Source organism: Simochromis diagramma, unplaced genomic scaffold (assembly GCF_900408965.1).
Source record: "Simochromis diagramma unplaced genomic scaffold, fSimDia1.1 OVJJ01000304.1, whole genome shotgun sequence".
Taxonomy (NCBI): domain Eukaryota; kingdom Metazoa; phylum Chordata; class Actinopteri; order Cichliformes; family Cichlidae; genus Simochromis; species Simochromis diagramma.
In genome coordinates, this window is record NW_024387030.1 from 15,599,789 (window position 1) to 15,612,517 (window position 12,729).

At 43.3% G+C, this 12,729-nt stretch overlaps 1 protein-coding gene across 4 annotated transcripts in view; it reads right to left on the reverse strand.

The window, feature by feature from the left end:
* The window catches only part of crim1 (cysteine rich transmembrane BMP regulator 1 (chordin-like)), a 62,836-nt gene that overhangs the window by 14,446 nt on the left and 35,661 nt on the right, over positions 1–12,729 (reverse strand). For all 4 annotated transcript variants that reach the window (XM_040042735.1, XM_040042734.1, XM_040042732.1 and 1 more), the window contains 5 exons: positions 9,128–9,370; positions 5,189–5,368; positions 2,957–3,160; positions 1,645–1,773; positions 1,160–1,313 (listed from right to left, as the gene is read on the reverse strand). In XM_040042735.1, coding sequence (XP_039898669.1) covers positions 1,160–1,313; positions 1,645–1,773; positions 2,957–3,160; positions 5,189–5,368; positions 9,128–9,370 — 910 coding nt within the window. The remainder of the gene's footprint in view (positions 1–1,159; positions 1,314–1,644; positions 1,774–2,956; positions 3,161–5,188; positions 5,369–9,127; positions 9,371–12,729) is intronic.

Below are 12,729 nucleotides of genomic sequence, written 5' to 3' on the forward strand. Positions count from 1 at the left end.
AGGCTGCAACCTTAATGGCCAGAAGAATGCCATTCATAACCTGTGTGGTCCCAGTTGTGAGTTTGAGCTATGAAAGGTGGAAAAAAAACAATCCTGACGGCACAAACAAAAACTTCAGATATGAGAAGTATCCGCAGAGTCCTTCATTTAGGAATGTTTAACACACAGTTTATATTCCTCTCGCTTCACAGGCCAGCGCCATTTGTTTTTGAACACGTACTGTACATTACAATGCTCACAGGATGTCATCAATACACCCAGTATAAACACAGAGATCCTTTGTGCTTTTTCATCTCTCTGCGGTGGCTGCGTTCAGGGTTGTGTGTGAGAAGAAAGATTTGCATTGTAAGACTGGCAAGCTCTCAGAGGATTTCAGACTTCTAAGGCTAGACCAAAACAGCTGCTTATGAAGGATAAAGCCAGGACTTCCTGCTCTTCTCTTCCCTGCAGGATCCAGCTCATCCTCCTCCCCTCTTGAGCTGTGGCTACAGAAAGAACGGTGGCGATATCAGAAGGATCCCAACTGTATATATTTCCTAAAGTCTGCTTTTGTCCTGATGTGTTTTTGATTGTTGTTTTGAGACAGGATGATGATTAATTAAATGAGAATGGTGCCTGGGGACCAAGCGTCCCAGTACAGAGCACTTCCAGATGTTTGACTGGGTTAAATGGGATTAGGAGGAGAGGAGTTGTAGAGGGCCGAGCGGCTAGTGCGGACCCCACAGCAAATGACTCACACACAAATATACACACAAGCTAACACAGAGACCCGGGATTGGCCACCAAAGTAGGCACTTTGATGACTACTGTTGCAATTGCCTGGTATACTTTCTTTGGAAGGGCATCACTTAATATTATTAAGTACTGAAAATCTTATTTAACCATACAAATATGCAGTGGACGGATGGCTGGGAGAAAATGATTTGCATTTTTTATGAAAACTAAAACTCTTTAAAAGCCATTTTTTCCTGGAGTAAACGCAGCTACGGACTGTGAAGCGATCATTAAGACGCTGACGTAATTTTAATATTTGAAAGATTCAAAGCCATTGAAACTTTAAGCGCAGCACTGACAGACACGTGTGTTTAAATCAGACTCAAAAACACGAATGAAAAAATTAACATACAGCTGGACTCAGCAGATCAGTGGGTGTACTCACACATATCCGTAGGGGCAGGTCTTAGTGCAGCTCAAAGGTCGGCACTTTGGCACGGGCACGCTGCACTCGCACACCTCGCATCCAAAATCATCCCTCTCGTATCCCATTGGGCATTGCAGGGAACAGTACGTTCCCAGGTCAGGGCAGGAGTCATCTGAAAGAGTTGAGAAGGAGGTCATCTGATCACGACCACAGCAATCCATTAAAGGCAAAAGGCACGAGTTGCCATGGAGCCGCTCGCAGCAACATTCCTGCTCACAAAGAACCTTGTAAAACACCAATAAGCTGTGATGAACATCAACATGTCTACGCTGCTGTCAAAACCAAGTGGCTGCAACGGGTAAACACAGCACTGTCCACAGCTTTAATGCGGGACTGCAAGACGTGGCACGTGAGAAGAAATGCATCATCTCGTCACGCGTTTAAAATTCATTCCCAGTAACTTTAACCCTCTACGGTGAGCTAAAAAAAAAATCAAGACTTACTGTTGAGACATTGGCAAAGAAGACATCCATTCTTGTCTTGTTGGAAACCATAGGGGCAGTCATTCACTGACAGGGAGCAGTTGTCCAGGGGAGGACATAGCAAAGGGCTTACAGTTTCATAAGAAGGCTCTGTTAAAAAAAGAGAGAGATAATAGAGAGTGAGAACTTTTAAGGTACTGTTATGAATGTATTCCTGTTTTTTTATGTTTGTGTGCTTGAATCCCTTTAGTTGTTCTACTCCATGTGAGCTTTTTGTGCCAAGTCTAATAGCTACCTATTTACGCTGCCCTACTTATAAACAGTAATTACGGATAAATGCAGAGCAATTACACCGGGGTGGGTTGCACCTTAAGGGGGGTTTTACCTCTCTGTCTTATTGTGCTGAACTGTCTCCTATTAATAAGCTGAATGGGTCTAAAAAGCATCCTTTGCCCCTTGATTTTGAGCCAACTCCACTGTGGTGCCACAATAAATGAGGATGGAACAAGACGAGCACGGACCCGTAACACCACTGTTCCCATTGCACGCTTTTTGCCACGTTCGGTGGGAGGAACAGCACCCAATGAGCTGTAACTAATTATGCTTAAAGAAAAAAAAAAGGCTCTACCTCAATTATACAGCCTCCTGTGTTAAAAGGATGCTGTAACGTCACACACACACACACACACAGACACACACACACACACACACAGACAGGTGGGTCTCATTTTGGTGGGCAAAGGTAATAAAAAGAACAGAAAGAACCCCATGGCTAGAAAAATGCTCTGTGCTGCTGAACTTTTTTTGTTTTGTTTTTTTTAAATCCTGCCCTTTCTGGCACCTTTTGCAATTAAAATTTGTTCTACTTCTGTTTGTTTCAGTTGTTATTACAGTTATATGTGGTTTATTATGAGGATGTCAAATTCAGGACAAGAGGGTGGTGGGAAACAAAATAAAAGGATAGACTACAAATTAAAAATGCACATTGTTGCTCCTGTAAGAAAAAAACAAACATTCAGCCCCAGGAACACATAAATTAGACAATGCACAGATACATAAATCAACAAATGTTTTTGTAGTGTGAGTGTGAGAGAGAGCGAGAGAGCGTGTGTCACAAATGTTCTTGATAATGAGGGTGGGAAGCCACAATAACGCCCCCCAGGAGCCAGAGGCAGACAGAGATTGAACCAGGACAACTGTGGCGTCCCCCTTTAATGAGCCCATGTTGAGTGGGCTCTGTAGAAAAGCTGCAGGGATGCAGGAGTGCCCTGCATTTGGTATGTGTGCTAATGCGTAACTCATTTGAAGGACAACACAACTCTGCATACCGTACCTTCACAGAAGGGACAGCACTCTCCGGGGATCTTCACCGGGTTGTGGCAACTCTGTTTGCAGGCCATGGCTGTGCAGTGCGGCTCTCCATCCACACACTGGCAGAAGGTGCAGTCATCCTCTTTCCACTGCTCCTCGTGGGCTCGCAGCTTATTATTCACCCAGCAGCTGGCCTCGGTGCTATCCATTGACAGTAGCTCCACATCTGAGAGGAAAGAAAGAGATGTTTACAGTGTGGGTTTAGGTACGAAGGAAAGAAAGGCTGACATCATTTTTAGCTCAGGTTCTTAGATCCTGTACTGGGTTTGTATTAACAACAAGTGAGAGCCTAACTGTGGTAAATTGGATACTTAATGAAGGAGTTAAACAAGAGATATGAAGAAAACGCTGATGAATGTCAATGACTCGTTTACATTTATAAATGGAGAAAGGCTCCTGGCGTTGTGACAAGCGTTGCGTAGGGATTTAGGTTCACATCAGAAAGACAGTCCACAGTGTCCACATTGTGCATTATAATGGGGTAAAAGCATTCCTTCATTCAATAGCTGAGAAATCATTTCATCATGTAAATTTTACTCCAAAGCAAAGAAAGCACTTTTGGAAATTTGGGATCCGTTCCCATTAGCCTTAAAACGGGGTGAAAGTATGAAAACGTTAATGTTGTTGTCCCAGTTGAGTTTGAGAGCTTGAGTGTTTGAGGTCGGATGTAATGACCGTGAACAGGACTTTTTCTTTCCTTTTCCACTGACATAGTCCCTGTGCTTGCGCCACAGCCAATTTTATTATTTTGTCACCGTTCCCTTTAAATATCAACAGATTTGAGAACCAAACATTATGTAGCATTACTGAGTGGAAGCTGGGGTAATTCCATGAGGCGCTTCTGTGGGGCAGACAAAACTTTTTGGCTCCCCCTCTTGCACCCTGTGACCTTAGCAATTCTAAATTTTGGACCAGCAAATTTGTTCTGTTGTACCACGTAATGAAACGCAGGTAGCCCCACACACCTCCAACCGTTGTTTTACAACTTTTAAAGATTCTTTCTGTCTGTTTTAGCATTTCAGATGCATGAAACTGGAGAATTAAAAAAAAGAAAAAGAGTTAAGCGATGCAGCAGAGCCCAAGCTATCCAGTTTGTCTCCGCGCTGCAACAGTCCTGTCTCTTACACTCCCTAAAATCCAGCTTTCCTTCTGTTAAACAGACTCCAAGCCTAAGCAAATTTTCGAACAGTCTTGTATGAAAGATGAGGTAAAATACCAATGGCTCCCAGGTTTCTTTTGGTAACTTGCTTCTTAATTTACCCGCATTCATAGCTTTCCATTTCAAATGGGTCCTTTTATCCTTTGTTTATAAAGAAACATTGATTGAGAATCATCACACACAGAAAGTCTTACCTTTTCACCTAGATTAAGTATTGCATCCAGTGCAGTAAGAAAGTACAGATTTCCATAAACAAAAGATGAAAGCATTCCATGCCATCTAAATGCTTGCACATTCCAGCTGTACCTCTAGCACTGACCTAACATGATTTCTCCTCTGCACTCGTTCTCTTCGTCTTCCCCCCCACTCCTCCTTTTATGCATCTGATCGACTGTAGCCACGCAGTCAGAGGCCAAAGGCTACCGTCTCCATCCACAGGCTTCTGGCAGACTAATGTGGTTGCCATACGCGCCGCGAGGCCATTTTTCTTTTAAACATTAACCACGATCCAGATCTTACAGAGCTGCGGCGCACACAGTGAAAAAAGGTTTTTGTGTTTTTAAATCTCCCCAGCGGAAAAGACTGGGGGATGACTCTTTGTTGCACCGCTTTTCGTCAGGTATGTTAACGACTCTGAAAGCTGTTTATGTGAGAAAGACATTAAAGTAGGTCTTAATATCGCCTTCACTGCTGCTGAATCATCTTTTCTCCCCATCATTTGGGCATATAGGCGTTTTAGTCGATGCCACCATTCAATTCAGTTCCATTTTATTTATACAACGCCAAATCACCACAACAGTCGCCTCAAGGTGCTTTATATTGTAAGGTAGACCCTACAATAATACATACAGAGAAAAACCCAACAATCATATGACCCCCTATGAGCAAGCACTTTGGCAACAGTGGGAAGGAAAAACTCCCTCTTAACAGGAAGAAACCTCTGGCACAACCATGTCTACGGCTACCAGTTTTAACAGTGTAATAATCAGCGAAAGGTGACACAGTTTAACTGAATAATAAAGCAAATGTGTGTACCTATGCAGACGGGGCAACATTCTCCCTCAGGAATGTAGAAGTTTTCACAGTCCAGCTCAGCACACTCTGCCTTGGAGCAGAAGGAGATTCCTCCCCGGCACTGACACAGCCAGCACGGGTCCATGCGGTACACCTCTCCCTCAGAGTACTCTTTCCCACTGTGGACACACTTGGGAGTGACTAAGGGAAAGAAAAATCAGACACAGGCTGTCAACCTTAAGCTGGACTCCATCTGAGTAAGACAATAAACTCTAATAAACGAGTGCACTACGCTGTGTCAGCTGTCCTACATTTGGCTAAGATTAACACCAGAATAATTTCATCAGATCCACCAGAGAACAATGCCTTTAAAAAAAATAGACACGTCAAGCTTGATTAGTGAGAGGTTATCACAACTTTATACAATTAATTACAAATTCGTAAACATTTGTTCATTGTCTACTACTGATAGTAATATTTATCTGAACCAAATGGTGCTGCGGTAGACTGATGGGTGAGGTAAGCCCCATGGGGCAAAAATGGTATTTATCAGACAATGAAACTGGAGGAGGAATTTCACAGGGACCTATCCAGTCTTGAGATGGCTCTGGACTCTTGCCATGCAGACTAAAAGAAAGCAGTGGTGGGTCTGACGTTTTGGCAGAAGCTGGGCGCAGCGTGCTGGTGGCAGGTGGAGTGAATCAATGATTTGGCCTGCCATTCCCACAAAGCATCCAAGCATTTAGACTCTGTTGGCTGGATTTAGCCAAACCTTGAAAAGAATTAGCTTAGTTGCAGCAACATTGGAAAACTGCACTCTGATCCTGTGCACAGTCAACTAGCTCTGAATACTGTTCACATGCTAACTGGTCAGTGGTCTTCAGTGCTTTTTCCCCTGAAAGAGCAAAGTTCTCATTACCAACATGTCTAATCTTCAAATGTGTTGAACTGAAGTAATTTTAAATTGAATCCAAACTCCTTTCATCCCACAATTATCAATGACCCATAAATGTCAGCTATTTAGCATATATTTTTTAGCCTACTACTCTAGTATTTAACAGCTAATTATATCATGACCCTTACTGACCAGTTTAACTGCTCATCTGTTATGTTTAGGTTAAGGTGAATTTGTGCTGTTTATAATTTTACCTAGCTATTTTGACTCATAATATTATATATATAGATATTAGCTTAAAATGTATCCACTAGCCTGGCTAGTGGCTAGCTATTAACCATAGGTTTAGCTAACTTTTTTAAACATTTCCCCCATTAATTATCCATTTTTGTTTTAAATTTTGTATCACTTTTGGGTGTTTCCAACTGCTTAGCTATTATTTTAGTAATTTTAACTTTTCTACCCAAACAGAGTTCGACATAAACCTGAGCTACTGCGGAAGTACACCCAGAACATGGCTGGGAATCTCTGCAATTTTTGCTATGAAATAACATGTAACAAGAAATGCTGAAAAATAACCACAATTCTGAAGAAATAGCAAATATAGATAATAATACTCAATTTAAGAATTTTTGAGGTATGACATCTCAATGGTAATATTACACATTTATATGTATCACAGTCGCTTGGGTCACTCAACATTCAAAGATCTCATCTAGCCACAAGCTTTTCATCTAACACAAGCCAACATGAGGGAAGTGAAACAATGTGGTTATGTAAGAAAGTCTGTATAGAGGAGTAGGTGGATTAGTTATGTGAATAAATGTATTGGACAAATGCAAGCAGATGTGGGGGCAGTGGTTTCTATAAATGAGAGCAGAGGTTACGGCAGCATCTGTACGCCATACCTTTGAGTCAAAGTGTCTGTGCCAATGACCCCATGCCTCCCGACAACCAGCACTGCACTCTAATACAAATCAGGTGTGCCAGCTGAGTTGAAAGTGGAGCAGGGATTTGGTGAACTTTTATTCTCTTCCTTGCCATTTTTCAGCCCCCCTTCCCCTATCGCTCAGTATTCCCGCTGTCCTCCTTTGCGTGCAGCAGAACTAAGTGAAGAAAATGCACTAAGGGCTTTTAGCTGCCCAAAATCAAAAGGCAGGCAACGAGTTTTTAACGCTCACAGAAGCAATAGGAAGTCACATGAGGAGATGCTCACATGTGATTTCCGCAATGTTTGTTAATGGTAATCCCTAAAACAACTTGGGGCACAGAGAGTCTAAATTCCAGTCATGCTTGGTGATGTTCAGTCTTTTCTAAATTGAGGTGAGGACTGGATGCAGAGATGAATCCATTGGCTAGTAAGCCTTTCTAAATCATTCATAATGGACTGTCATTCTCTTGTGGTTTACAGGCATATGAAGGCAAAAACTCAACTTCCAAGAAACAAACAATTATGGGAGTTATTAAAATCAACTTTACAGTCATCAGCTTTGAAAACTCAAATTGCAAAGCAGAAATATGAGTATATCTCATGTCACCAACACAAACACTTGTCAAGCTGTGAGGACATGGATGCTTTTGGCTGTGTGTTTACAACAAAGTCAAGCTAAGTTTCCAAAGAACGATTAGTGCGGTGATCTCAGCCTTATTGCTTAACATCTCCATAAATCTCAACAGCACTAAACCTACTCCGGATCCACCGCCGGGGACATATGCAAAATATGTGCCAGGCAAAGTGTTGATAAACAGCAGACCACAGCCAAACAGGATCAAACAGGGTCCTCTATAATATCAGATGACATCAGGTCAGGATGTTACTGCCAGGTTTGCTGTTTTGTAGCCAATGAAGAAGCAGAGTCCGTTGCTGACGAGGCCAAAACACACAGGTGGAGCTTATTGTCACTGCACACACTAACCCTGACTAAACATCAGTCCTCAGCCAAGTGGGCAATGGAAACAAGATAATCAGTCCAAGCCTCACACAGAGACACTGCAAGGGCATGCTGAAATGTGTTCCATTAGACGATAGGCTTTGTACTTGACATTACCTAAGACTTTTTTAAGATTCTGCATTTGTAGTGAGTGCTACGGAGGCCTATGCAGGACTGTGGAACTGACGAGGGCTCCGGTGCGTGTCCTTGTCCCTGCCTGTGGAGCTTTCTGACACGGCATGCAGTCATGCAAGCCTAACGGACAGTAGGAGCAGCACAAAAGGCATCAAGCCCCTGACCCAAAGAACAGCAGACACTTGTTATCAAAACACTGATCCCATGGCCCCCACGGCTGCCATTCAGCCCCCGCCGGCCTGCCGGACTCGATTACCCTCCCCACTGGCAGACTGGAGCACATAAAAAGCATTCCCATCAATGAACTTATGAACCTTTTCCCTTTGGACGTGTGACCAGACAGGAACCCTTTGACACTGCACTTCTGTTGAGCAAATTCATAGCCTAAGCACTTTTCTGGTCACCGGGCTTGTTAAGACCATTAATTCTGGGACACAGCACTCATTTATACATGTGCAGGGGCCAGAATGTGAATTTGTTCTGTTGGTAAAACAGTGAATATTTGTTGGGTGCGCAGAGTAAACAGACCAATACCGCAGGTCCCCTCCCTGCCTTCCTAACGCTCCTGGCTGCCTCTGCCTCACGACAGAGACGTGTTATACTCTCACGCGCATTCAGCTTCTGCTCGCCTGCTTCCACGTCACTCTCTCTTTTTAATACCCAAGTGAGGAAATGGACGAAGAAGACGTTATATCTAATAACCCTTTAGGAATTAAACGTTTTTGTATGTGCACCCCTAAAAATGTCTTGGAAAACCAGTTGGAAGCATTGCTCCAGCCTGATAAACAGCCCGACAGCAGTTATCCAATTAAGAGTTTTCATTTTCCCTTACAAAGGTCATTAGCTCACAGAGGAGGAGGAAATGACTGCGTCTACAAAAAAACCCAACAAAAAAACAAAAAGAAAGCAAAATATTGAACAAAATAATTTGCACATCAACTGTGAAATTGCTATTGTTGGAGCAAGAGCAGTGTGTAGCATGCTCATCAGTGAAATTACCTTTCTGACACTCGTAGACATCACAGCAGTCTCCTGGCTGACCGCTGGCTTGACCAAGTGAAACGGGGTGCTGTCCGCTCGGGCACTGGGGCTTGTGGCAGGCACTGAAGTCGCAAGTGCACTGGGGTGGTACGGAGGGGCAGCATTCAGCAGGAGGCTTGTAGCTCTTGGTGAGGACTGAACCCTCGGGGCAGGAAGGCACCTGCAGATTGGGGCACGTCACCCCAGCACACCTCAGCTCTTCTGTAAAAAACACACACACAAACATGGACTCGCATTCATGTTTAGACACTGGTGACTCTATTGCATATGAGTTAACACAGTGAAATGGACACAGGTTTAACATTGTTAGCACCTTCAACCATTTGACTCTGTCAGCACTTTTTTGCTAGGCTAAGGTGGAAGGTTTAGCTGCAATTATGTGTGATTGCTACCAACATGAGCCACTACGCTACTAGTGTGGCAGACTAATGGCTGAGCTCACATAGCCATCCAACATAAACTGTGCAGTCAGAGCCCCACTTCAGTCCACGACAGCTCTATAGCATCCTGTCAGAGAAGCAAAGGCCCCTCTCTACACATGACAAGGCTCTCCCCAAAACATGCCACCTTGGGGTACATTTGACACCACTTTAGGCAAATCCACAAGGCCCACAGTGTAGGCTTGTAATGTACCCACAGTATGCACATACAGTAGTTGTTGGCTGTCCTCTGTGATCATGGGGTGCACTGCCCACATGTTCCCCTTGCTACGTTGCTGCCACCAATTGGTCTTAGTTGTGAACTAAAACGTCCATTAATAACGAGGAGTAGCCAAAGCAGTTACTGTCACATATTTGACTTTTGCTGATTTTCACACTAGATTTTTACCCCATTCCTGACATAACCTACTCAAGTTTGAGCTGGGAATCTTCTTTCCAGGGAAATTTATAACTACCACACCACAAAGCAATGGGTAAAAGGCAAAACTGCTGTGGCCCCCACATGGGTATGCTACGGGCAGCCCACAGTGGGCTACCAACAGAATTTCCTCACCTACAGTGACCTACCTGCAAAACTGCTATGGGCACCACATTGGTTTGTATGCTTCCACAGCATGTCTTTTATCCTGTCTGCCTTCTCTCACCCCAACCAATCACAGCAGATGGCCCCGCCCCTCCCTGAGCCTGGTTCTGCTGGAGGTTTCTTCCTGTTAAAAGGGAGTTTTTCCTTCCCACTGTTGCCAAAGTGCTGCTCATAGGGGGTCATATGATTGTTGGATCTTTCTCTGTATGTATTATTGTAGGGTCTACCTTACAATATAAAGCACCTTGAGGGGACTGTTTTTGTGATTTGGCGCTGTATAAATAAAATTGAATTGAAATTGAATTGTACAGGCAGCTGACAGTGGGCTACTCACATGTACTGGTCTACACGAGCCCACCCACTTGGGGCCCATATGGACCATGTGTGGGTTTGCCCTGTTCACACAGTCCCACAACTACCTACGGAGGGCCCACATGGATATATTTGGTGGGTCTGCACATCCTGCCTATGGGCTTCAGATTCCACCTTGCCTGGTTTAAATGGCTTACAATCCAAACAGAACCTTGCATTCTAAAACCAGTTATTAATAGCAGCCAATCTTTACCAGAGATTTTTTTTTCCAGTTTTGAATCTCTCCTTCATTTAGAATACCAGGATGCAGTTTTTAACTCATCAGCCAGAGTCAGTGTAATAGATTTGATACCCCTTGTTAGAGGGGAAAGAGGTGCAGGGTTACTGGTAAACTGGGGGAGGAGTGTATTCTGGAACCTGTTCAGGAAAAGAAAAGTGCCCCTCTTAACAGATACTGCATTTTAGGAGAACAGTATCTACCTTTCAAGACGTGGATGACTGAGGCCAAATGGATATGTTTATTTTGGTCCTCAGTGTCCCTGTAATGTTTACACATAGGGTGGAAGAGATATTTTGTGAAAAGCAGACTCATGTTGGGTCCCAAAAGTTATTTTCCCAGATCTCCTGGGGAAAAGTGTGTAAACGCAGTATTAACAAGTGCAGGAGAAAACGTGTAAATAAATAAGTGCCTTATAAGAACGTTAAAATGAAGGACTATGATTTATTTATGAGAGATGCTTTGCAATCTTTGCATATATCTGGTTTTTGAGGAGAGGGAATGATACTGGCTGAGGTTGCATAACAATGCTTGGGGTTTGGTAATGTTTCCAGAGAGACGGTTCTGTTGATGGTCTTCCCAGACGGGTGCTGACTCCAAAGCGCAACACGAGTCTCTGAGAGGATGTGCTTCATCACTGACATTTGAAAACTCCCTCTGAGTTTTGCCACCAGATGGGGAAACTGATTGGTTACTTTCCAGTCTGCTCATGCTCTGATAGTGGTTTGACTTTGCCGGTCCTCAAATCAAGAAAACAAGCGTGCATGATGCTCTGACGGCAGTGCCGTTAAGTAACTGTTTGATGTCTGCCTGACCAAGAATAAACATGGAGGAGAGGCCCTCTAAGACTGTGAGAGCTCTATTTTGGTGTGTGGGGGTAACATAACTGACACATGAAATTGAGGATAAGGGGAACATTGAATTTTTCTGGCTCCGGATAAATAGAGCAGGAGTGTTAGGTATCTGTACTGTAGTGTTTACTCAAGCAACCTGGGAACAGTGAGGAGTGCCACAAAGCTCTCATTGATAAACTTTGTAGCTGAATAGTGTCATAGAAAATGAGGGAAAACCCCTGAATTAAGGGAGGCTACAACCCATTTAACGGTTTTTGGCTTAATTCCTATACTGGAGTTAAATAAACTTCAGTTGGAAGTGCTGATTGGCAAATGTTTTACTTACAATAAAGTCTAACGCAGGCTGCTCAGTTAAAGACCAGTTTTGCATATGAAAGCCTCAAGCTTTTTAAAGCTGTAAAAAAAAATGCACTGGGACAATTTTGCACATAGTTCTGCACTGAAAAACACTTTCTATGCATTGTATGTGCCCCAGAGAAGGGTGATTACTCTTTCGGTTGTGATAATGGCTGGGGTTAGAGTGCGCTGGGAAAAGCAGCTGGCAGACATACCATTGTAATTTAAATGAATGGAATTGTATCCATCAGTGGAAATGGTCCAACTCTTGCAGGTCCAATTAATACAATTTTTAGCTGGCACAATTATAAACACAATAGACAGACAGGGCGGATGGAAAAAGTCAGCAGTAAATGGATTTTATCCAGCGTTGTTTGTGTTCTATGTCTTTGCATAAATGGCTGTAATTAACGAGTCAGCGACCGCAAAACCAGTATTTGTATCATAATGGTGGCCATACTCCAGCTTGCACATACACAAAAGCACTGATTTGGTAGGCTTGATAAATTCTCTCTGCAGATTAGGTAACATATGCTCTTTTACAACTGTAAGATAACAAAGATTGGACAATGTCTGACCCATATGAACAGCCTGCAACAATATGCGATTTTTCTCACTCTCTCATGCACACACACACACACCTTCATGCAGGCTCACACCACACCTGATGTTGATCTAGAAAAGAAAATGTGGAAATTACCTCATTACTACTGAAGGGTGCCTTTTGTAAACAATGCATTCTGGTGCAGCTCATTGAA